The 26935-nt window shown below is 39.8% G+C and overlaps 1 protein-coding gene across 1 annotated transcript in view; it reads right to left on the reverse strand.

Moving 5' to 3' along the window:
- Positions 1–15307: 15307 nt before the first annotated feature.
- The window catches only part of Pgr (progesterone receptor), a 59740-nt gene continuing 48112 nt past the window's right edge, over positions 15308–26935 (reverse strand). Inside the window, exons 5-8 of the mRNA XM_052189740.1 lie at positions 25534–25678; positions 23468–23598; positions 18655–18812; positions 15308–15513 (exon numbers count right to left, since the gene is read on the reverse strand). Coding sequence (XP_052045700.1) covers positions 15358–15513; positions 18655–18812; positions 23468–23598; positions 25534–25678 — 590 coding nt within the window. The 3' untranslated portion in view covers positions 15308–15357. The remainder of the gene's footprint in view (positions 15514–18654; positions 18813–23467; positions 23599–25533; positions 25679–26935) is intronic.

The following is a 26935-nucleotide window of genomic DNA, read 5'->3' on the forward strand; positions in this document are numbered from 1 at the left end:
TAGATATGTGCTTTATTTATATTTCAAATGGTATCCCCTTTCCTCATAACCCCTCTGAAAAACCCCCTATCCCATCCCTGGAAACTTAGTCTCAGAAAATCAGTCTAGCATTTCCTCAGAAAACTGGAGGACCCTACTATACCACTCCTGGGCATATACCCAGAGGATTCCCCAGCATGCAATAAGGATACATGCTCCACTATGTTCATAGCAGCCTTATTTATAATAGCCAGAAGCTGGAAAGAACCCAGATGTCCCTCAATGGAGGAATGGATACAGAAAATGTGGTATATATACACAATGGAATACTACTCGGCAATTAAAAACAATGAATTCATGAAATTTTTAGGCAAATGGTTGGAACTGGAAAATATCATCCTAAGTGAGGTAACCCAATCACAAAAGAATACACATGGAATGCAATCATTGATAAGTGGATATTAATTAGCCCTGAAGCCCTGAATATCCAAGACACAATTAGCATATCAAATGATTCCCAAGAAGAAGAAAGGAGAGGGTCCTGGTCCTGGAAAGGCTTGATCCAGCATTGTAGGGGAGTTCCAGGACAGAGAAAAGGGAGGGGGGTGATTGGGGAATGGGCGGAGGGAAGAGGGTTTATGGAACTTATGGGGAGGGGGGAACCAGGAAAGGGGAAAGCATTTGGAATATAAACAAAGAATATAGAAAAAAAAGATTTCCACTGGTAGCTAACTCAAGTCAATTCAATAGGGTTTATTGATAACTGTGCAGATTTACTGAGGCAGATAGGCTGTCTATGGGTGATTCGTAAGTATCCATGTACTTCTGATGTCCTGTCTTTTCATTTCTATGCCATAGTTGGGTTATTTAAAGGGTCTTGCAATTTTAAAAGAAATTCTCAGTGATTACTAGTGTTTCCTAAATCAATACAACCAATACCCACATCAAAATTCATCACTGGTCTATTACATATGGCACTGTTATTACAGAACAGCAAGTGTGCAAGAACAGTGGCGGATGAGCATTGTCATCGACCCTCACTGACTGGGCTTTGGTGTTGGCTTTGCCTCGTGATTTTGCCAGGTTGCAACTAGGCGGAAGCTCATTATGCAGCCCTGATTAGTCTAGAACTTATTATACACACCAGAATTGTCTCAAGTTAGCACACTTTTCACTGCCTCTGCCTCCCAAGTGCTGCGAGTGCAGGTGTGAGCTACAAAAGAAGGCTTACAAGGAAAGGTTTTTGCACAGAGGTGCAGGATTTCCTCTTGACTAGTGCCATTTAGGACTGTAAGCAATGGTATAAAATGCAAGCTGGTTTAGAATCCACGAGGACTGAAAGCAATGTTGAAAGCTAACAGTGGCTTTCTTGATGGGGAGAAATCGGACCATGAAAAGGAAATAAAGAGCTATACTGCTCACATCACACCTTCCACTGATAAGGACCATTGCCAACTGGTTCATCAACAGTAGTTACTGTTCACGCTGCTTTTCTCTCCTTTAAACGTATTTCATTCACATTTTATTAGAAAAACATTCAATGTTCAGAATGTTTATCATGTGATACAAGTAATACACAAAAGAATACTTTTCACAGTAAAACTCTTAGTTTCTGAGTCTCCCAAGTGATCTTTGACTTTCAAATAATACCAAAAACCTTTAAGGACAACAAAATAAAGCTTTGGATTGATAATTTAATCTTGGCTATTTAATAAGCAGATTTCCCCTTTTTTAATTAAATATCTTTAATAAACTCAAATTCCTTTGTTTGTATTTTCTTTATAAACACTTATATAATATACCGGGAGATCAGATGTGTAGGTATGAAATCTATGTGTTATTCCTTCAACGTGCCCCACTTGGGATTATTTCAAGCACAGGAATTAAAAAGTATGGCTAGTAAGGGTTTTACTGGGCCATGTCTGGTTTCAATATCCTCTTACCCGGCTGTCTTACTGAAAAAGAAGGGAACGGTGAGAAGGGATGAAGTAGGTTGAATGATATATGAGCAAATGTCACAGAACGGATGGCTCCAGGTGGCTCCCCAGTGTCCCCTCAGTGCTGTGTCAGAGTGTGTCCTCAGTGTGATGTCACAGAGCGTCCCCTCAGTGCTGTGTCAGTGTCTCTCCAGTGCTGTGTCACAGTGTGTCCTCAGTGTTGTGTCACAGTGTGTCCCCTCAGTGCTGTGTCACAGTGTGTGCCCTCAGTGCTGTGCCACAGTGTCTCATCAGTGCTGTGTCACAGTGTGTGCCCTCAGTGCTGTGTCACAGTGTCTCCTCAGTGCTGTGTCACAGTGTCCCCTCAGTGCTGTGCCACAGTGTCTCGTCAGTGCTGTGTCACAGTGTGTGCCCTCAGTGCTGTGCCACAGTGTCTCCTCAGTGCTGTGCCACAGTGTCTCCTCAGTGCTGTGTCACAGTGTCCCCTCAGTGCTGTGTCAGAGTGTCTCTCCAGTGCTGTGTCACAGTGTGTCCCCTCAGTGCTGTGTCACAGTGAGTCCCCTCAGTGCTGTGTCAGTGTCTCCTCAGTTTTGTGTCACAGAGTGTCCCCTCAGTGCTGTGTCACAGTGAGTCCCCTCAGTGCTGTGTCACAGTGTCTCCTCAGTGCTGTGTCAGAGTGTGTGCCCTCAGTAGTGTGTCAGAGTGTGTCCCCTCAGTGCTGTGTCACAGTGTGTCTCCTTAGTGCTGTGTCACAGTGAGTCCCCTCAGTGCTGTGTCACAGTGTGTCCCCTCAGTGCTGTGTCACAGTGTGTGCCCTCAGTGCTGCTTCCCAGTGTCTCCTCAGTGCTGTGTCACAGAGTGTCCCCTCAGTGCTGTGTCACAATGTATCCCCTCAGTGTTGTGCCAGTGTGTCCCCTCAGTGGTGTGTCACAGTGTACCCTCAGTGCTGTGTCACAGTTTCTCCTTAGTGCTGTGTCACAGTTTCTCCTCAGTGCTGTGTCACAGTGTCCCCTCAGTGCTGTGTCACAGTGTGTGCCCTCAGTGCTGTGCCAGTGTCTCCTCAGTGTTGTGTCACAGTGAGTCTCCTCAGTGCTGTGTCACAGTGTCCTCTCAGTGCTGTGTCACAGGGTCCCCTCAGTGTTGTGCCAGTGTTTCCCTCAGTGCTATGTCACAGTGTCCACTCAGTGCTGTGTCACAGTGTCTCCTCAGTGCTGTGCCACAGTGTCCCCTCAGTGCTGTGTCACAGTGTGTCCCCTCAGTGTTGTGCCAGTATGTCCCCTCAGTGTTGTGTTACAGTGACCCCTCAGTGCTGTGTCACAATTTCTCCTCAGTGCTGTGTCACAGTGACCCCCCCAGTGCTGTGTCACAAAATCTCCTCAGTGCTATGTCACAGTGAATCCCCTCAGTGCTGTGTCACAGTGTATCTCTTCAGTGCTGTGTCACAGTGTCCCCTCAGTGCTGTGCCACAGAGTGTCTCCTCAGTGCTGTGTCACAGTATGTATTCTCTGTGCTGTGTCACAGTGTCCCCTCAGTGCTCTGTCACAGTGAGTCCCCTCAATGCTGTGTCTCAGTGTCTTTTCAGTGCTGTGTCTCAGTGTGTCTCTTCAGAGCTGTCACAGTGTGTGCCCTCAGTGCAGTGTCAAAGTGAGACCCCTCAGTGCTGTGCCACAGAGTTTTCCTCTCTTAAAGCCCTATCACACTCAAGTGACAGAAGCTGGACACAAGAGGGCTTAGTTTTTTCACTGTTTCCACGTATAGGCGTTTTGAATTCCAAACTACTCACACACAGTGGGCTTCTGTACTTTATCAAATAACCCTGGTAGGATTAGATTATGTATAAAATGGGATTTTACCACTTCTGATCAAATGAAATAACATCATACCATGTAGATAAACATTGTTTTAAGATGCAGTTCTTTTGACCTTGTGTATCCATAGCACAGAGAGCAAGGCCAAGGCTCTAGCTTGGTTAGGGATCCAGAGGGTAGCATTTCTGATGCTGCACCAAAGCCTTGCCCGACCCATTCTCTGGGACTTACTCTAGCTTGCTTTCTTTCTTTCTTTCTTTCTTTCTTTCTTTCTTTCTTTCTTTCTTTCTTTCTTTCTTTCTTTCTTTCCTTCCTTCCTTCCTCCCTTCTTTCTTTCTTTCTTCCTTCTTCTTCTTCTTTTTTTTTTAATTTGAGGCTGATTGTTATGCCGAAGCTCAGGCTAGCCAAGGGTTTATGACGTAGCCTCAGCTCTCCCAGTGTCGCGAGCGCCAGCATGTGTCAGCGGCACACCCAGCAGCCCAGTTTCCTCTTATGGGTTAGTAAACTTAAAACAAGACCACACTATCCATAACTGTCATCAAGAATTTGCAAAATACATGGCACATGATTTCATAGGTAAATAGGAAGCTTCTCCATATTGTTGAGACGTTTACCTGCTGAAACGGAGACATGCTTAATTTGAAAACATTACACTAAGCAGAAAATACATGGTTTCTAGTGCCAGAACATTTTTGTGTGTCAAATAACTAAATAAAACATCTATTTTCTCCAACTTATTGCTTGATGGAAATTAAACAAATAAATGTATTACAAACAATTTGAAATATCGGTCATCCAATCAAGCAGAAACACAGAAAAAAAGCCCCAACTACCTTTTTATAGTTTTGTCTTGAATTCCCCTGCAAGTTTCACATACACAATATTTTATTTATTGACTACCATTTATTTACAGTACTGTACTAAATTATATTACTTAATGAAACTAGTGCAGACTAACAATCTTGACAATTAGATTACACATCTCTAATTTACTAATGTTTAGTACACAATTTCTTATGAAAACTAATATTTGTAGAATAAATATCACATTTTGACCACTGTAATCAATACATATATATTACTATGTCTCACAAGATACAAGATATTTTGTCTTACATTTATAATTAAAAGGACTAGTTTGCTTTATCTTGAGAATCAATTCTTGTTTTATTAAAATGCATAGATTATCAAAAACACATATCACCACATCATATTAACATCCTACCTTATGTCATATAAGGTCATATGCAAGCTGAAATAGTGACTAGAATTAAAAATGTGAGCAGTGTCTTGACTCTTCATGTGTATCTCGTATGTAATTATAGCAAGGTTTGTGGTGCTTTTATTCATTGAGAAAGAAAGATCTTATCCTTTAACATTACTTGGTATTATACTAGAAGTCATTTACATTCCCAATGTTTTTGAAAAATGATTTACGTGAAAATAATTCAAGCTGGATAGGCTGACTCAACTTTCTTGTGGGAACCACAAAACATTTCCTCTGAAATCCACGCATGGCGGAAAAGTCCGCTAAGACACTAAGAGGGTTGAAATAGGTTGAAATAAATGCATGATGATGCTGGCCCTACTGGCTTGGTTCTCACAGTTCCCTGGCCAACTCCGGGGAAACAGAGACAGGCTTCCACAAATGGGGGGACTACTGCACCTTCCTAGCAAAGACCCTCAAATTTCAATATATTTTAAAATACAATCTTTCCTAATCAGCAATTAGAAGTCACAGGTAAAAAAATATACCCAAGGATCTGACACTATGTACCTATGTGTGCTGAATATACTTAGAGACCTGTTGTTTAGTTAAAGTAGACTAATAGCAAAAGGTTCAGAAAGGGTCTGGGCATGACAGAGCATTGATGAGGTCCTCTTTCCAGGTCACTGTGAGCACTAGTGTCACCAACAAAAAAAACTTCAGCATACACTGTGGAAGTGAACATTCGAAGCAGTAAAGTTACTCCAAGGGAAGCATAAACCATGAGATTAAAGGGTATCTGACCAGTGTCAGTTAGCTAAAGTCATCCCTCCTTTCACAGCGTCTTACATCTCAGCACACGGGGGTAAAGCTTCATTACAGATGAAGGGAATATTTCACCCTCTTGACAGAAATTCCTAAAGAACTGTGAGGTATCTCACAGAAGTGCATCAACCTGTGTTGGTCCTTTCTGGCAATGGGTCCTTCTCAAGGGACACTGGAGGAGAAATGCTTCAAGAAAGCCAACGTTCATCTTCTGACTTCCTGGGTTGGTCTTTGAGTGGACCAGAACAAGGAAAGTCTGAAGAGCAAGGCTTTCTAAAATAAACTATATGGTTTCCTAAATGTTAAGCATATAGGCTTTGGATTGGACTTGAATACTGGGCGTGATGACCCCAGTACTCAGAAAGCAGAGGCAGGTGGATTTCTTTGAGTTTGGGACTGACCTTATCTACACAGTGAGTTCAAGGACAGCCATAGTGAAACCCTATCTCAAAGAAAACAGTCAGGCTTGAGCACGGGCAGCTCTTAGAGATACAGCAAGAATTCAGCCTCAGAAACAGAATCCTGTGACTGGCAGGAGGAGGAGGAGGAGGAGGAGGAGGAGGAGGAGGAGGAGGGGGAGAAGGAGAAGAAGAAGAAGAAGAAGAAGAAGAAGAAGAAGAAGAAGAAGAAGAAGAAGAAGAAGAAGAAGAAGAAGAAGAAGAAGAAGAAGAAGAAGAAGAAGAAGCCACAGGTGTGGCAGGGATGTCAGAATTCTACACTCAGATTCAGATTCTACTAATCTTGAAGAAGAATGGTGGTACACAGATAATCTTGATCAGGCAGGAGGAGTCCAAGAACACAGTGACTAGTGTTTTACAAAGCTGTAAATTCTGCAATGTTTCAGAGCCACCTACATTCTGCCTGCTGCCAGTGTAGTGAGGATATAGCATGTACTGAGAGCCACAGTTCTCTTGAAAGGACAAAATGACTGTATTTAGTAGAGGCCAGACAGTGAAACCAGCTCCTATAGCAGAAATTTGTCAAGCCAGTAAAGAAAAGAAAGAATCAAGCCAGTAGTCAAAGGGCTCTGTAGTGCCAGTGTTCCTGAGACTTTCAAAGGCCATAGGATTCTACATAGCATGACCCTGTAGCATTCATGATCAGGCTTGGCAATTGTCAGGAAGTGAAGAAGTGGCAGAAGAATGGCTGGGGAGCCCTGCTTCCCGCTGGACCCATGCTCACAGACACCTTCTCCCTCTCCTCACTACACTCTTGTTAGTAGGGATAAGATGGGAGATGAGTCCTTGGTAGAAACCAACAGAATGCAGGATATATTAAACTAAGAGAGCTGGACACACCTTAAACTGACAAGTTTCCTTCCCAGCTTCCTTCTTACCCCGCAGACTCCCCCAATGGTTCATGAGGTAAGATACCATATAGGTATTTGATCTTTTTATTCCTACCCTATACTGCCACACTGCTAGGTAGAGGCATCCTAAGAAGTAGCTACGCATTGGATGTGCTTGTTCTGTATTTGTTGACAAATCGCCTATTTCCCATCGTCTGAGACTGGAGTTCTTCTGGCCTTACCACAGTGCCTACACCAGGGCCTTGAGGTTGCAAGTACTTGCATCTCTGGGGATGCTGGAGGAGAGGCAGTGCTTGTTTGGGTGCTCATCTGGATTTTAGCAGTTGGTAAAACCAAGTTTCTTAGTTTTTATATTTTTTTATGACAAGGATTTATGGTTTCAACATGAAGCCAAAGAATGAGGCATCTGGCCTGGTGTCCAGCAGGTTATCTGTGTGTTCATCTACTGTCGTCATTGTGTCAGTGCCTCTTGGTAATGTCTCACGAAGCCTTCTGGAAAACTAAGGAGGTCACGATCACCCCAGCTCTTTATGTTTATGACCCATCATTTGCACAGAATATTGCAACTTCCTTCAAAACTCCCCTACTTCCAGGAGGAGTCCTCCCCAACCACACTGTCTGCACCACAGAAGGATATTTTCTAGAGCATCACATAGAGGACACTCTTTCACATAGAGTCACATTTTCATGAGCTACTATGGTGCACAAGGCCATGGATATTTGGAACTTGGATTTCATTCTGTCACATCAGCTTTGGCTCCATGCTCTCTGGCAGCACCATATCCATGTGCTCTTTCTTTTAGCTTGTGCCTCTACTGTTTACAAGTTTGGAGGACTCTTCCCTTCTTGACTGAATATTAAGCTAATTCCTCAACCACTTTACATAGAACATTTTTCAGGATGTCTTGACTCGCTTTGGAATCTGATATTTTACAAATTTCCTGTGTGATCCCCACTCTTCCCTCTTTCACTCTGCAACACCCAGCTCTCTAATTATCCATATTTCCTCTCCACCAACTGTAAACCAGAGAAGAGGGACTGGGTACTGCCACTGTCCAGCAGGGTGATATCTTGCAGTTGAGACCAGGATGAAACCTAAAGTAACACTTACTTTCCAACTTCACTATTGTTACTACCACCACCATCACATCAGCACCACAACCTCCACCACCAATTTGTTTTTGTGTTCAGGCCAAGTTTTCACTATATGTAGGGAAACAGAATTGGTCAGGACACATTGATATAAACTCTTTAGAAAGTTGGTAGTTTCAGAGTTAAACCTGGTACTTTGATTGACTGTAGGAGTCGGAATGGATAATTTGATTGTAGACATTTTCTCTTTGTTTTAAGGAGAAATGTTAAGGTCTTAAAAGTAAAACAAACAAACAACAACAAAAACAAACCTTAGTTGACATCTAGACAGAGGTATGGATTGGTGACTGGTGACTTCTCCCTAAACTATGTAGCCTCCAATTAGAACAATGAGATCCTTAAACACCACAGAGGCATGCTCTGTGCATATTTACATTTTATGTTTGCATAATGACTGGTAATTCTTTGAACGTTTCCTGTGTTGTTGACCTGGCACATTACCTTTTGGAGTTTGCAACATCCTGTCAAGGATGCTGCTCAGTAATCATGAGGGCGATATCTGCTTTTATGTCAGTGAACTTTCCAACTGACCTAGCAAGCCATAGTTTTCTTCCAAGCTCTTACCTGCTTCCTCAGTCTGTTCAAAGCATCGACTTGGAAAAATTAGTTTTTTTTTTTAAATTGTTGTTGTTCTTTTGAAATACTTTAAAATTAGATGCCATACCTCTCTGATATTTCTTGGGACAATGAGCACCCCAGAAGAGTTAAAATAAACAGAATATTTAGATCCAAGGAGAAGCAATACTGATGAAAATGATGGTCCCAGAGGGCAGCCTGTGTCACTCTGTCTATCACTGCTTTCCATATGAAATTCTAGGCATAGTTTCTACCCAGTGGAAACAGAGCACGGTGCATCTTTGTTTTTGACAGCTACAGAGTACACTGCTGTTCACTCATAGGCTTTTTTCTTTCTGTCTCTCTTATAAGTCATAATGCCCTCAGAGGAACAAAAGCTAACCCTCTATAATGTTCTATAGCCTCAAATCTCTAGTTGCCAACTGAGGTCAGGAAAACTATGATAGGAGTTTATTGGTCATTTTCCTATTTTAAAAAGTTGAAAATTGTGTTTACCAAGTTTAAGTCTATATTTAAAAATCCAATCACACCAAGTGTATTGCAGCATGGCTCAGTAACTCTAAGTGGTATGCATTTGAAGAAGACATTAAGAAAACAAAACAGCTGTATATGTAATAGAAACACAGTTTCATGAACAGAGCAAGCAAGATAAAAAAAAGTTACTTCAGTGAGCAAACTTCACTTTAAGCCACTGATGGATAAAATAGCTAATCATGAAAACTCAAAAGAAAAGTAGCCATGTATTAAGTTTCTTATGTACCCTACAAAAGAAAATCATATTTAAATGAGATCCATTTACAATAATGTTTGGAAAATTGGCTACTATTGGGGTTGAGCAATTTCAAAAGACAATTAAAAAACAAAGTACAATGTATTCTTGAAAACTATTTACAATGCGGCTTCCATATTTTACTTATATTGGTCTAAATATGGGCAGTGACACTGATGTCACCCTGCGAGTTAATAATACTGCAGCTTCCTGGAAGTAATGAGCAGAATGGCCTTTCATGGCTGCTCCCTTCACATTTCTCTGAAAGTGCCCTGTCAGTTAAAAGCTTTCAACCAGCTTAAAAGTAATGCTTTTCCCCATTTCTCCATGAGTCGTAAGAAGGCAAACAAACCTGTGTTTAACAATAAGGTCAGCGTGACACGAGGCAACCAGAGCCAGTAAATCGAAAATGAGGTCGACATTCTGGGACTCATCCAGCAACCCTGCAAGAGTTTTCCAGACTCCGCAGCTGCTCAGAGCTGCTCAGGCCTGGGAGCAGCCTCCAGTCATGGCCAGAGCTCTGCTTTGGAATGCTGTCAACTCCAGGAGGAGGCAAGACTCTGCTCTCCTCCCTTCGCAGTAACAGGCTCTTGCTGTTATTTAACGCGTCATTAATAGCCCATAAACTCTTACATTCTTCCAGGGAAGAGAAGAATAAAAGAAACTATTATTTGCATTTTATCTTAAAATGGAGACACAGTCTAACTGTGTGGCCCAGGCCTGTTTAGATTGTGCAATACTGCCTCAGCCTACACAGTCCCGGGGGTCCAGGAAGGCGTCAACACACACATTTACCTTCAGTTTTGAGGAACTAATTTTGGTGAAGGGTGGGTCAGAGAAACTGGTGGTCGACATGATCTCTTCTGATCCCCAAATCTAATTAAACGTGGGATTCCACCTGAATTTGGTTGTCTAGGTCTTGTTCGACTTGGATTCATATCATGATGTGGAGCACAATTCCTATGCACTTGTATTCCATCCTGTGGATGGACAGTTAGCTGCTCTCTGGAGTTTTACCCATTTTTAATTTAAAGGACAGAGGGTATGAAATGATGTTATGCTAAACAAGTAGAAGGCTGAAGGAAGAGGTAGACATTGAACTTTGTGCCCAACCTCAAATGAAGACAAAAGTAACAGCATGGACTGCTGGTGATCTTCTGCTAATGAAAATTATGGCACAACCTAGTGTAGTGTGTGTGAGCAACGTGGGAGTTGGCAGTCTTTTCCTAGAGTATTCGCCTATGGACTTCTTTTGGAATTTAAGAGATGAATATGTTTTCTATGTCTGAAAGGCAGATCCTAGGAAAGAGAAAGTTATGCCTTCCTCATTGTCTTCCTCTTGTCCAACCCCTTCATCCTTAAGAGAGTGGTTGCTGAATTGTGCAATAAAAAGTAAATATATATTTTAAGAATATGGAGTAAAAAATTGTGAAAACATATTCTTGTCTTGAGTGCTTCTTAGACATGAGACGATGGAATTTTAAAGAGATTTAAAGAGTTCATATTCCAACCTGAAATCTGATTAACAAGGGCAAACAGAGATGATCCAATTGTTCCTAGCAAAAACAGAAAATGTAGCAGTTATGAAAGTAATCAGATTATCAAAGTTATCAAAGCTATCCGATATCAAGTTATCAAAGTTATCAGATCAAGTAGGCAGGGAGTGTCCTTATAATCAGAATAGCAATGCTATTTGGGGCGTTGATTGTATCGTAAGTTCTGGACCCCACGTCAGATGTTACAGATGAAGTGAGAGCCACAACAAGAGTAACTTTTAATACAGAACATAGGTTTGTAAGAGAGCTGCAGTCTGTGCAAGCTGTCTGCATATTTAACAATAATTGGGAAATGTCAAAAGAATGAATACTATTGCTATTAGATATTATAAGCAAAGGGTGATATTCTCTTTACATTTCTTATGAATCAGGCCCTAAACTTAAAGGACTACATTTGATTCAGGAAAAATAAATAAACACACATCGAATTAATAAAATATTTCATAGTAAACAGTGGGAGAGGAAAACAATCAGATTTTCCAGGTTCCTGGTTTCACTAGAGACTAGGACAGATTAGCATGACAAAGTTATAACAAAATTATGGCACAATGAAGATGAAATTGTGGAAATGCTGTTTCTGAGCATCTGTATATTATCTGTACCAATATGTAACCTGTGCCTATTATTTGCAAAGCAGTTGGGTAAAGTTTAATGAAATAGCTCTGTTTTACTCATGTGGCCAGCAAGTGACCAAGAAGCGAGCAGTTATGGGATAGCCCTTCATATATATCATTAAGTCTATCACTCTAGTTGGCAATAATTTAGCAGTTACAAGTTGATTTCTTGCAGCTATTTAAAAATATTTTATTTCATACATGTACAATAGCAAAATTTAAAGTTAAGTGTGAAAAAGTACAATGGAAAAGCATCTCCTAACTAAACATGCCATGTTTTTAAACACCAGAAACAAAACAGTTCCACAAAACGATACTGGACACAGCATCTCTTTAGACACAAATCGTTTTTCTAACTGTTAAAAATGAAATAACTTATTAAGCAAAACCATCAAGCTTCAAGTATTTCCTGTGTTCCTAAGTCTTTATTTTACTTTAATCAACCAAAAGAACATGACCTGCAGAATGGAGATTAAGGTTATGATGACTGCATAGGCTTGGAGTCATGCAGTTGGGATTGGAGAGTTGAAGATTTGGAGATGAGATAACTCCATTTGCTCATGTCATGTTCTTCTGGGAATATTTCTCTTTCTAAGCTTAGCCTTAAATATTAAAACCCGGTGTTTAGACATTTAAACTATGTATGGAGGTCAAGATCAAGAATATCAAGTGTTTTTAGACAGTTGCAAAACAAGGACCACTACAAAATACAGTCCTGGGGCCAACATGCTTTATTTCCCCATTGTTAAATGACATTAGAAACTTTTCATTATTTTGAAAGTTAAACTGTGCTAGAATACAAAGATAACTACTATTAAATTAGTCCTCCAACTCAAAGGAAAACTGATTGAATAATGAATGATGAATAATTGAATAATGATTGTATCCAGTGTTTCAGGGTCCATTAGTTTAGTAAAAGGACTCATGGCATTATTCTTGGCTACGGTCATTCACCAATCTCTCCCAAAAAATACAACTGCCACAGAACAAAAATTCTCTAGGCATCCTATATGAGAGATCTTAAAAATATTTTATTGTAATTAGATTTTTGGAAGGTGGTATTAAAAGCTTTTCCAATATACAAATAGACAAAAGTTTAAAGCAAATGAATTGCTGGCAGTTACCTAGATTAAATAATTATTAATTTTAAAATATTATTTTTAGTACTTATCCCATTCAAGTTGTACTTAAGTCATGACTCGCACCTCTGGAACCTTAAGGACGCAGTTTATGTACGGCAAACATCTAGTGGCCCTGCACTTAGCAGACATTAGATTTGTACAACTCCTGGGCATAACTTCTTGAGTTATACACAGTTTCCTTTAGTTCCAGGTTCTATTAAAGCTTATTCACTTGTTTTCTTAAGCTCATATTAGCCACTCAAAAATATTTGTTGAATAAAATAAAAAATGCAGAGAAAGTTTTACATTGAGGTTGGTAACACAAAACAATGTCAGAGTCTACAGAATCTTTTATAGGGAAGGAAAGAATATTCCATTCATTCAGTTCAGAACAGGAAACAGACCATTTTCTTCTAATTGCATGTAAAATGTGCTCCCATGGTGCAGTCAATAAAAGGCAAGTTATCACAGGATAGGGAAAATATAGCTTGGAAATGAAGAGAAAGGTGCAGATAAAATGAATGATAAAGACACCAGAAAAGGTTTATCAATGTCACCCAGGAGACCTTCAGCAGGACAAATGTTACAGTCAGCTCTGTCACAAAACACTATGGTCTTTCCTTAGCATAAGCCCTAGACAGATGAACCATTAGAATGGTGCAGCTACATATGATTGCAATTTAAACAACTTCTGGGAAACAGAAGAGGGATCAAATCACAGTATGAGTGCCTGAGAAAGGCTTTTCAGCAATGATAAGGTGGACCTTGAAGGCTGACACATGCATGAGTCTGGAGTCAAGTTTTGGCAGAAAATTTCTTTCTTTTTCTTACATAAAGACTGGCATAGCTGGAACATAACAGGCGCAGAATAAGTTGATGAATTAAAGAATAATGGTTAGGGATATAGCCCAAGGATTCTGATCCTGTTTTGGCCTGAAAAGTGAAGTGTGACTGTGTGTATGGAGCTTATGAAGAGCCAAGCAGCAATAGAGAACATAATGCATTTCAGACATATTGCAGAAGAAGGCATGCAGACCAGTAGGAAGAGCATCTAATCACTAATGGGGACCACTGCAGTACCTGACCACTGCAGTACGTGACTGCTCTATCCAAGGTACTGCTGTGCAGGAAAGCCATTATGGTTTGCACATGCATGAATGGAACACATCAAGGGTCCTTAGATCTCACTTTAATCCCTATTCCAAATGTACTAAAGAACTCACTGTTTATGGATACACCATAATGGTGTATGTTTATATGCTTAAATTGTTTTTAAGCTAATATATCTCCAGTAACTCATCTTAGAAAAGAACTATTATCTGTCTTTCAAAGGAATATTTTAAGTAGAAATGATAAAGTGAACTGTGTTTTATCATCACGGTACATGGCTGTATGATTTTAAGCATGTATCTAGGATTTCCTGAAGCATCTCAATTAGAATTGGGTCATAGGCACTCAAAATTTTTCACCTGAGACTTGTCTATTTCTAAAGCATCTCTCTCAGATTTAGAGGCACTAAAAATACTTTCCACCTGAGATTCAGTCTACATATTTACCCAGAGAAAAACATTATCTCCAAGAAAGGAATGGTCTTTCTCCCCCACCCTTGTCTTTCTCCCTCCTTCCCTTCCCCCACCCCTCAGGCTTTTTTGGTAAACATCAATAAGACTATATGGCCAAATGAAACATTTGCCCAAAGAAATGCTCTCCTATCATTCTTAAAAGCAAGGACATGGAACTCCCAATGGAGATTGACTTTGTAAGGTCAGCTGACAGCAGGGATTCCAATCAGAGAACAGACCTCATCATTTCTGTCTATTCACAAGTCTTATTTAAAAACATCCTTCCCCTAAACACACCCTCAATAATGTCATAACTGTATAGCTGCCATCAATTCTGTCATAAATCTACTTCCAAGTGGGCACAGTTTACCTAGCGTTAAAAACATCAGTGCAGTTCACCTCTGTTTGTTTGGTTTGGTTTTGCTTCGCTCCTCACTAAATGCCCTCTGAGAATGTGCTTAACATCACATTTTTGGTTGCCATTTTAGGGGTCATTTTTGGAAATATAAGCAGGGAGACCAAAGGAATCATGTAGCCGTAGCCTGCATGGGAGCCTATGTGGGAGCCTGCTGTAACTAAAGGCAGGGTGTGTCTTCCCTTCTCATGGAGATCTGCTAGACACGAAACTCAAAGATCCTCATCCGAAAAGTTTGAAACAACGTGGGTGAGATACAGTTTGCTTATACAATCATTTTTAGTCCTTTTTAAAAACCATGTAAACTCTTAAAATATGGGTGCACAAAACACTTTAAAAACTCTTAGACATTCATTACAAAGGAAAGTCAGAGTCTCATTGGTTTTCCCCTAACTTTACAGTGTGATATGTATACATGTAAGGCTTTCAGAAGGACATTATAAAGACACAAGACCTGACCGTCCTGACTGAAAAAAATTTGACACACCACAAAATTCAATTTTCGCAAAGAAAACAAAGAAAAGTCATCACTTTTTGTGAAAGAGGAGAGGCTTCACCATGCCTGCCAGGATCTTGGGCAACTGGGCAGCAATAACTTCAGACATCATTTCTGGAAATTCCACAGCCAGTGTCCGGGATTGGATGAACGTATTCAAGCAGTACAGGTGGAGCTGTTTCACAAGCTGTTGGTTCAACACGTGGGTAGAAAACAGGAGAAAAACAATAAAATCACACACTGTTCAAATATGATAACATTTTTAATACTGTAAATACCTGTCTAGATGCTTGCTCTTACCAATATGCAAATAACTCCATGCTCCAGGGTAATGTGGACAATGTTTTAAATGCATAATGGAGCATGCTGATAATATGGTATTTACTTATTTTTTCTTAGGTGTATAGACATGCATCCCTTGCATGTAGTGCCCATAGTTGACAGCAGATGGCATCAGATTCACTCGAACTGGAATTACAGATGCTCTGAGCCAGCATGTGTGTCCTGAGACCTGAACCTAGTTCTGTAAGAGAAGCAATGGCCCTTAACTGCCGAGTCTTCTCTACAGGCCCAAATCTGTGGTATTCTAAAGTAATAAAATTAGCTACATTCTCATTGTCTAAAGTAAATATTTTGATTTAATTTTTAATACTTTTTCTTTTCAATGCATGTATGCAGATATATACTGAACATCGAATACCTAAAGTTATACATTTTTGAAATGCAATTATTTCATAAATCCTATTTGTTAATCAGACTTTTTCACAAATTTACTGCTTCTGTGTCAAGACCCAACATAAACCATGAAGCCCAAGGCCTCGGGCATGTTATCTAAGCAGTATATTGTTGAGCAGCATAGCCTGTCTTTAATATTGACTTTTTATTTTGGAGACAGGGATTTGCTAAGTGGCCCAGGCCACTGAAATCTTCGCCTATAGCTCAGAGGGGTTTGTGAACGTGTGAGCTTGCTGGGGACTGCAGGCCTACACCAACAGGCTCAACTTCTAGTTTAATGAAATAAGTTGTGTACAGCAGACTTTTAAAAGTATTATACTACTTCAAGATGAATCACAAAAGAAACAGAAGAAGCAAAATCCAGAAGTTCCTCAATAGGCGTCTTGTTCTATAATATTTCCATTTTTGGCTAAATCAGTCTCCAACATTTTTACTAGAAAAGGTGGTATTGGTTCTTGATGCATGACATTTCACTTTTTTCCTTGATCATTTTTATTTTATTTTATATCCTTGTATCTTCATTTTCTCTTCATTTGTCACAAAGCCGTAATCAACTTCTCTGAAAGTCTTAAAAATCAGCCCAATATGATTATGCATATCTCCTAGCTCCAGTTTTATCCTGGAGGGAGCAGGTACTCTGGAGACTGGTGAAGTTTTACTGGTCCAGCCCAGGCTCCTGACTGATCCTTCCTGTTATTACACAGAGACATCCCCCTCTTGCCTGAATCCTCTTTGCCTCCAGCAGTTTGTTCCATTGTAACACATCGTGATGTAGTTTCTAGGAAAGGTTATAGTTCAGATAAACTCTGTAAGACTTTGCAAGTATGAAAAGACTCTTATGGTGGCTTTGCAATTTGTTTGATTATTTGGCTGATGATTTGCTTTCATCAGGATTCTGAAGATACTGCTAATTGTCAGACGTCATTGTTATAGATCCAATGTCAGTCAGAAGGCTGGTGATTTACATACGACTTGTTCTTTCCTTATTTCTATGCTTAGAATAGTCTTCTCAGTCTCGGTATGATGAACTCGTATAGCGTGTGAGTCACTTATGCAGTGGCCATATTCTGTTCCCTTATAGTTAGAAAACTCGCATCTTTAGCAAAGAGCAGGCATGTGAGCCTGGAGGACTGGGACCAGCTGAAGACCAGCAGGCTACAAACAGATTCGTGTCTCAAAGAATGAGAAAAGAGAATTCAGCTCCTTCAAGTTCAGCAACGTTTATAAGAATTTCTCTGGCTGTAGGTTTTCTTCTGTAAATTCTTATTAAGTTGAATTTGAAGAAGAAATCTGCATGACTGCTCTCCTAAGATTCCTGCCTTTTCCTGTCTGATTTATGTTTTAGGTTTTAAATGATTTTCTACTGAGAATGTCCTTTGTATTTCATGACTTTTGTTGAATTTTGATGTCTTCTATTTTGAACTTAATAATCTCAAAGTTTTATCTATCTATCTATCTATCTATCTATCTATCTATCTATCTATCTATCTATCTATCTATCTATTTTTGCTAAGAGGCCCTTTTTGAAGGCTTTCTGTTCTTTCTTTGACACAGAACCACTGTGTTTCTTTGAGGCTCTGTGGATTTTCTTCTGTCGTCAGCACTGCTGCTTTATTCTTCAAGTTGATTTTTTAAAGGTTATTTTCTGCTTTTCATTGTAAAGGTTTAATTCAAGCAGCTCATCATCTTTGCAGTGCGTTCATAATTCATGCTCACAAGCTGACCTGGTGATTGGGCAGCATTTTTTTTATGACTTTGACTCTCATTTTATGTGTTTTTTATTTGCCAGCAATAAAAGCTTATAGCAAATATGTCTCAGATTCAGATAACCATATATATATGTATATATAGTATAAATATATAGTATAAATATATATGTATATCATGGTTTTATGGTCAACATATGGTCAAAGTTTAACACAACAGTATGATATTGTCTTTTTAAAGCCAACTCAACTACAAACAAGAATTTGAGGAAGCCCCACTGTGATGACTCACACTGGTCATCAACTAACAAGATCTAGAATGACCCAGAAGATAAGCCTCTGGACACATTTAAGAGGGATTGTCTGCTTTATATTAGTTTTTAGGTCTGCTGTGAGAGATTAGGTTACTGGCACCATTTCCTAGGCTTGGATCCTAGACTGTCTAAAATGAACCATCATGTAACCAGAGATTAGAGAAATGTGGTTGCTTCAAATGCTTGGCCCATGGGAAGTGGCATTATTAGGAGGTACAGCATTAGGAGGAAGTGTGGCCTGTTGGAGGAAGTGTATCACTGTGGGGGTGGACTTTGAGGTCTTTAAGCTCAAGCTGTGCCCAGTGTGGAAGAAACATTCCTCCTGGCTGCCTTTGTCTCAAGATGTAGAACTCTCAGCTCCTCCTCCAGCACCACATCTGCCTGGACACTGCTTCGCTCCCCACCATGATGATAACTGAATGAATCTCTGAACCTGCAAGCCAGCCCCAATTAAATGTTTTCCTTTATATCAGTTGCCTTGGTCATGGTGTCTCTTCACAGCAATAAAGCCCCAATAAAGACAAGAAATTCACAAGAGTTTTCACCAATAATCTGTAAACCAAAAATATTTACATCATGCAAGCTGTCAAGAAGTTTTGTAAGTTGATAGAAGCGCTGTGAACTGGGGACCACCCCTTTCTGTCTTAATCCGATTGCCTTGATCAATTCCCGGATATAGCTTGACCTCATCTCTTCAAACTGGCTTTGACTCCTCAGTCCTTCCAAAGGAACTGTACAAAATTAACAAGAAGTGGCAGTTATGTTATAAAAAATGACACCACCAATGAATATTTTTCTAAGCCAGGTAACTAACATTTTATACATAATTTCTAAGTTTATACACACACACACACACACACACACACACACACACACACACACACACACACACATTTAAATTTAAATACAAACAATTTGGGATGAAAATCAATAGTGAAAGACCAGGACCTAGAAATCTTTAATTTCCAGAGAATATGAACAACTTACATTTCACATTTGTTTATGAACTATGCATTTAATGCAGTGTTTGCTCCAAGATCTTGACATTACTATATGGTCTTGTTTTAAATATCAAGTTTTATTTCATTTATGACTTTATTTTGTATTTTATTTTATTTTTCTCTTTTAAGCAACTATTTGTGTTTCTTTATATAGCTTTGTCTTCGTCATGTAAATCTCAAATATTTTTTATTAATATTGATCTTGGAAACTTTATTTTTGTCATAATTTTAACACTCCTTTGTTATACTTACTAAGGCTTTCCTGCTGCTATGGAAAATGTTGATCATATTTGAGTATTTATTTTATATTGATTTGACTCATACCCGGCCACTTTGTTTTCTTGGTATATTTCTAATAGTGTTTCTATTGTCCTCTTTCCTGTAATTGTATCTGTCAGCTGTAATTTCTTTCCCTTCCTCCCTTCCTCCCTTCCTCCCTTCCTTCCTTCCTTCCTTTCTTCCTTTCATTCCTTCCTTCCTTTCTTCCTTTCCTTCCTTCCTTCCTTTCTCCCTCTCTCCCTCCTTCCCTCCATCCCTATCTTCCTTCCTTCCTGGCAGGGAAGGTCTCATTTAGCCCAGGCTGCACTCAAAACACATTATGTAACTGCAAATAACCTTGAGTTCTTGATCTTCCTGCCTTTACTTCCCAAATTTTGGACTATAAACATGAGCCAATACGCTCAGCTCTTCTATCACTTGTCAATCAATTCTTTGCACTGTTCAATACTCACATAACATTATGATCTAACAATAGCAATGGTAGATTTGCATGTTTGATTATTTATTTTAAAGAGAATTAACTTTGTGGTGTACACTAGCTAACAATTTGGATATTAACCTTTGGTCTGCCTTCATGTGCATTTGTGTGCTGGGACTGAGATGAGCATTGCTCTTACTCCTCAGCTGTACTCCAAGTTTTAGCTCCTCTCCTTCCAAATACTCCATGGATCTCACATACAAGAGCATCGTCATCCATTCTCCCCACACCACAGCCCCTACTTCCAGAGGCCACAGCTGACACGTCTTCTTCCTTTGCATTCCTACACACAAATCTTCAGCCTCAAGCAAACTTTTTCTGATGCCATGGATAAGTGAAAATTAGAAAACCTCCTCAATCGATGGCATTCCACCTTAGTGATGTTTACTCTGCACTACTTCTGTAAAGACATGCACTTAGGATAAAGACACTGTATGTACTTAACTTTAAAACCCACAACTTCCCCTGCATCTCAATGTCAGATGCTTTCTATACCTCTGGGATAAGAATGCAAACCAAAGAGAAATCAAAGAAATAACGTTTTGGATTTCAGTTTGCAGCTGCTCAGACCTTAAATATACAGGGCTTTCTCGGGAGTAATTCTTGCAAAATTCAATGAAGAACGAATTCTTTTTACACATCTCTGTGGATGTGCGGCTTGCGTGCCTACAATACCTACAGTCTCCTCTCTCCAGTTACTTCAGACTCTAGTTATTTCAAATCGATGTACTTCCAGAGCTTCCAAACTAATGCCCACAGCTTACTCATCCTGACAGGAAGGAGAACATGAAATTATTTTTGTTGGTATCATTAGGAAATTCATAAGAGCCTGTGTGACTCTGATTCCTATTCCTGGGGTGGAGAGGTTTGCTTTGTCTTTTCATGGCACACAGGAGCTTTACGTCTCTGGAAATCAGTCTGGCGGTTCCTCCGAAAACTGGGCACCTCACTGCCAGAAGATCCTGCTATACCACTCCTGGGCATATACCCAGAAGACTCCCCACCATGTAATAAGGATACATGTTCTACTATGTTCATAGCAGCCCTATTTGTAATTGCCAGATGCTGGAAAGAGCCCAGGTATCCCTCAACAGAAGAGTGGATACAAAAAATGTGGTATATCTACACAATAGAGTACTATTCAGCCATTAGAAACAATGAATTCATGAAATTCTTAGGCAAATGGATGGAGCTAGAGAACATCATACTAAGTGAGGTAACCCAGACTCAAAAGGTGAATCATGGTATGCATTCACTAATAAGTGGATATTAACCTAGAAAACTGGAATACCCAAAACATAATCCACACATCAAATGAGGTACAAGGAGAAAGGAGGAGTGGCCCCTGGTTCTGGAAAGACTCAGTGAAACAGTATTTGGCAAAACCAGAACGGGGAAGTGGGAAGGGGTGGGTGGGAGGACAGGGGGAGAGAAGGGGGCTTACGGGACTTTCGGGGAGTGGGGGGGGCTAGAAAAGGGGAAATCATTTGAAATGTAAATAAATTATATCGAATAAAAAATAACAATAAAAAAAAGAATTAAAAAAAAAAGTTATTGAACTTCCCCTTACAACTTTCCCATTTCATTTATTTTTAATTGTGTGTGTGTGTGTGTGTGTGTGTGTGTGTGTGTGTGTGTATCTGAAGGTGTATTTACACCTGTGTGTGAGTGCTTGCAGAGACCAAAAGAGGATGTAGGGTCCCTCTGTATCTAGAATTACAGTGGCCAGCAACCAACCTGTGACTCTCCCTCTGCAAGGGCACAAGCACTTCTAAACTCCAAGACACATCTCTAGACCCATAGTTTTTTGTTTGCTTTTGCAAGGGTAGTTCCTACCTGAGGTTTGAAAAGTTTATATTTCTTCAATAGCTTTTAAATAATTTTAATTTTTGCATTTAACTTAATTATCTGGCTATATAAAGATATCATCTGAGCTAAATAAACTAATTTTCTTGATATATAAAGCTATTTCCTCTAAACACCTTTAATTTTGATATGCTCGCTAAAGTATTTAAATTTCTACTTTACAATTGAATGTACCCATCCATCTCCTAGATGGTAAGAAGGATGTGGCTTTCCACTTCTCTTGATATCTAGTAATGCTTATTTATCCTCTTAGATTTAAAGACGCTTTTCCAGAGATGTTGCATAGTTCTCCCCATTGGCCAAAATGTTATGCATGTTTTCACTAGGATACATAGGCTCTATAGGTACATTTATGTGGATTCCACAAAAGTACCTTGCATTTTAAGGAACCAAGGCTCTTGGTTCCCATTCCAAGCTCCCTCCCTCAGCCATCTGAGATTTGTGCCACTAGAAGAAGTCCCTGAAAAGATGCTGCTGAGAAAAACACTTAGGAGACCTCATTCTAAGGTCTTAGCTTCCAGTGACTCACTTGCGAATCAAAGAATCAATCAAACAGCTGCAGGCTGAACTTGCCGTGTATGGTAAGGGCACAGAAAGACTCAGTGCATGCATGTGTCATGTGGGTGGGCAGGGCACAGAAAGACTCAGTGCATGCATTTGCCATGTGTGTAAAAAGGACACAGAATGGCTCAGTGCATGCATGTGTCATGTGTGTGGGCAAGGCACCAAAAGGCTCAGTGCATGCATGTATCATGTGTGTGGGTGGGGCACAGAAGGGCTCAGTGCATGCATGTGTCATGTGTGTGTGTGTGTGGCACAGAAAGACTCAGTGCATGCATGTGTCATGTGTGTGTGGGGGCACAGAAAGGCTCAGTGCATGTGTCATGTGTGTGGGTGGGGAACAGAAGGGCTCAGTGCATGCATATGTCATGTGTATAGGCCGGCACAGAAAGGCTCAGTGCATATATGTGTCATGTGTGTGGGCAGGGCACAGAAAGGCTCAGTGTATGCATGTGTCATATGTGTGGGCAGGACACAGAAAGGCTCAGTGCATATATGTGTCATGTGTGTGGGCAGGGCACAGAAAGGCTCAGTGTATGCGTGTGTCATATGTGTGGGCAGGACACAGAAAGGCTCAGTGCATGCACAATCTCATTTGCTGCCTTCTCCCCATGTCTGTCCTGTGCATCTCAGGTCTTACCCACAAACTTCTACCTACTCCTTACCTGCTCATTTCTAGTCAGAGGCAACAAAAGACTGCAGGCCCCATGACACAGTGTGGCCACTATGTGGGAGGAGGCTGAGTCGTTCTTGTTTCCCTCTGGGACTGTGTGAGTAACGCACACTCTTCTGATGTTCCAAGTCAATGATCCCTGAGGCCATCTGCTGGAAGAGTCAACCTGCTCTCACTCACTGAAAACAGTTCCAAACAAGAGTGTCCGTGTTTCAGAGCCTCAGAGCACGTGTGGTAGGTTTAATGAGAGGCATAGCTTGAGTTTGTACTAACTAGCTTGTAAAATCTGAATAAGCAAATACATTTGTGATCATATTTCATATAAAACAAAGAAACTAGATATGCTATTTTAGTCTTACGTGGCTCTTTATTAAAAATGCCAAATCGGTAGCAAATACATTGCAATTTCCTCCTTCAGAGTAACAATCTAAATTGTATACCTGGTATGTGACCGTATGATGATATTTTGATGTTTACCTTGGGAATTCAAGAGTAATGTGCCAAGTGTCTTTACCCTTGGGTACTCACTTGTGTTAAGAAGTAGTAAGACTTTCATACAGAGGAACTCCTCATGGGTCACCTGGAGCTTGACGAACTCCTGTGGGATTTGCCACATGGTAAGGCACAGCGAGTAAAACGAGAGCTCCTTCATCCTCTGCCTTGCGCCACACACAGCACACAAGAGAAAGACCAGCACAAGCATGAAAACCCGTCGACCATCAGCCAGGCAGCGATACAACTCGTCAGTGAACAAGAGTTCAGGAACTGTCTTTCCTATTGTTGAATTTACTGATATATTTAATAAACAAACTTGATATTTGGAAATTTTCAAGTCTCTAAACTTTATTTACATGGTAGCACTAGATTTTTAAAGCAAAGAAAATTTAGACTTCAAAAATAATATTCTATACACATTGATCAGAGTTCATATTGTTTCTTGCTTTTATTACAACACTTGAATACCTAATCTATTGAAAGCAGTCTTGAAGGAATTGGAACATTTGGAGCTAGAAACAGCTTTTTTGACAGACTAGTATATGTATTTGTATGTGTAAGTATAATTTTGTGCACAAGTTAATGGATTGCTTCAGTTCATAAAAATTTACAACACTGACTTTTCCTGGGTGATATGTGTGGTGACACAGAAAAACAAAAGAATGGTAGTGAATGTAATTGAGAAGGATAGTACAGACTCTGTAGAGGCTGCCTGATTTGAGGGATTCTCTCAGCATGTGCTATTATGTAAGGCCAGCATTAGTCACTGTAGCTAGTAGGGAGAGTGGGAGGAAGACAAGATGCCCACACTGAAGGGTTAAGATTAACCCTGGCCCCTCAGCTCTGTGCCAGGGATCCAGTTCTCCCAGGCCCCAGTTTCTTGGACTGCTGAAGTGAATGATGCTGAGTCCTTGCCTATGTCAAGGGACTATCAGTTAAAAAAATGAAGGAAGCATGGAGTTGGTCAACTGTGAAGATATTAGACAGTGTCAATAATTAACTTAGCCATGCTCACAACTTGACATTCACCATTAGAACACTGTAGACAGTACCTTGGACAAATTCTTACATCTAAACACTACATGCTGAAAACTATTTATTTAGATAGGATAAATCAAATTGGAATAGTCATAGAATATTTTTTGTTTAACTTCTAAAAGTTAAGTCTACTGTCAAGCAAAAATATTTGATTTCATTATCTCAAATACATTATCACAAGTACAAGTCTGAAAACTTAAATTAATATGATAAGCATTTAATATGATAACATGATATATTGAATTGTACATATCAGAAAAATATTAGTTTGAGATAAAAGTTTTCAAGACAAGAGGAATGGGCTCCAAATATCAAATAAACAATCAAAGGATTTAACTAAAATTTTCAAGCAAATAAACAGACAAAGAACTTTCTGGAAAAGTCTCCAAATTCTGAGGAAGTAATAAAGACAGTTAGCAAATGGGATTATATGAAATAAAATTGCTTCTGTACAGCAAGAGGAAAACTTAATTGAGTGAAGAGCAAACCTAAAAAATAGGCAAACATATTTGCTACCTAAACATTTAATGGGATTAATCTCTAGAATATGCAAGGATTATAAACTAAAAAAAATCAAAAAATGAAAGAACTCAATCAATAAATTAGTTAATGAACTTATTACTGTGAAATGAACAGACAGTTCCCTAATGGAGTTCAGATGTCCAATAAATACATAAAAATGTTCACCCTGATTTGTCACCCAGTAAGTTAATTACAGCTACATTGGGAATCCAGTTTACCACAGTCAGAATGGCAGTTAGCTAACATCATGTTCATAAGAATGTAGGCAGAAAGAGTCCTTATACACCGCCACTGGGATGTAAACCAGCCTGACCACCATGGAGCTCAGTCTGGAGGCTTTCCAAAACAATAAAAATGGATCTACCTACTACCCACCTCTCACATTTCTGAGTATTCACCCAAAGGCCCAAGTCAACACGTTATAGAGACCCTTGCATCAGTAGGTATTGCCACATGATTACCAATTACAATGCAGTTCTCCAAATCATACGATGGATGTACCTGTGATAACAACAGTGGCACCAAAAGTAACAACTTACTCATTTAGGATTAGATCAGGTGCAAAATACAGCATCTGCCCGCTGACGTGCTTGTACGACCTCCAGCCCAGGCCAAACACCATCAGGCTCATCCAGGAGTACTGAATCAGGGTTATCTGGTCATCGATGTGTAAGTTCCGGAAACCTACAGATGTTTTGAAAGAAAACAATGACAGAAATCACGTGAACCATGTTAAACTTTTGTAGGAAGTAGAAATTAGATACTGGCATGTTTCCCTAAAATTCAGAAAATGATCATAATAAGACAGCCTATAAGGAGACAAGTGGATAGTCATGTTATAAGTTGTGTACACAATCACTGTGATTTAGTGCTGGTGAGAATCATTAATTGAATTAACTATCCCATCTGGATTCATGTAATACCCATTTCCATGCTAGGTACTATGTTAACATGATGGAAATAAATGCTAGAATCCACACTTGGATGAGACCATGCGCCATTAATCATTCAGTGTCTTCTTGATATGATATTCTCTCATCGTGAGCCACAGTTTCTGTGCTGCCTATTCAAGACCTGTACAAGAGCAAACCTGTAGGCATTCCAGCATGGAGAGGGAGGGACTCAGAAGCCTACCACTAGCTGAGGACCTATAGACAACTGATGGCTTCTGGGAAAGGGAGGGCCAGTTTCATTAAGGCTGTGGTCCCTGATAGATTTCAACCTTATTCTAGTGGTTGCTCCCATGAGAATGAGCATATGAGCAGCACAAATTTGAGCAAGTGGGTTATTATTGAAAAAGAAAACAAAAAGAGGGCACAGTGTTGGAAAGGCCGTGGAAGGAAGGGAGTGGTTGTGGAGGAGTTAGGCATTGAGTTTGCATCATCCAAACACTTAAAGAAGAAAATACAAGATACTTGGTTTTCCTATGGAGGTAAGGAGGATTTAAGCAATTCTTTCAGTAGTTCTCCCCAAATCTGAAATAAGGGCAAAAAACCAAATTAGGGTAAAAGTAGCACATTTTGGACATATTTGAGAGACCTTACAAGTATAGATTGCAGTTGGGTACATAAACTTGAACCTGAGGATATATCAAGGAATGAATTTGAATGTGGATGTCACAGTAACTTACAACAATTGAATAATGAAACGGGATTTAATATTTTGTTTAAGATTAAGTAAAAATAAATGTTTTAATGGGAATATCAAACCCTTTCCAAGAAGCTCTTTGAAAAATACTATTTTCCTTAAAAGTCCACTGCTACCCATTAACAAATAACCTAATTCAGAAATCAAGCCAGAGTAACACTTAATCTCTTAGCTGTTGATAATAGAGAAGGCATTTCCATCTGTTAGACATTGAAATGCTCTGCACATGCTCCAGATGTCCCCACCATCAGCTGGGAAATGGCATTTGTCTTTTTGTTTCTTAGACTCCTTAGA

The sequence above is a fragment of the Apodemus sylvaticus genome, chromosome 7 (assembly GCF_947179515.1).
Source record: "Apodemus sylvaticus chromosome 7, mApoSyl1.1, whole genome shotgun sequence".
NCBI lineage: Eukaryota > Metazoa > Chordata > Mammalia > Rodentia > Muridae > Apodemus > Apodemus sylvaticus.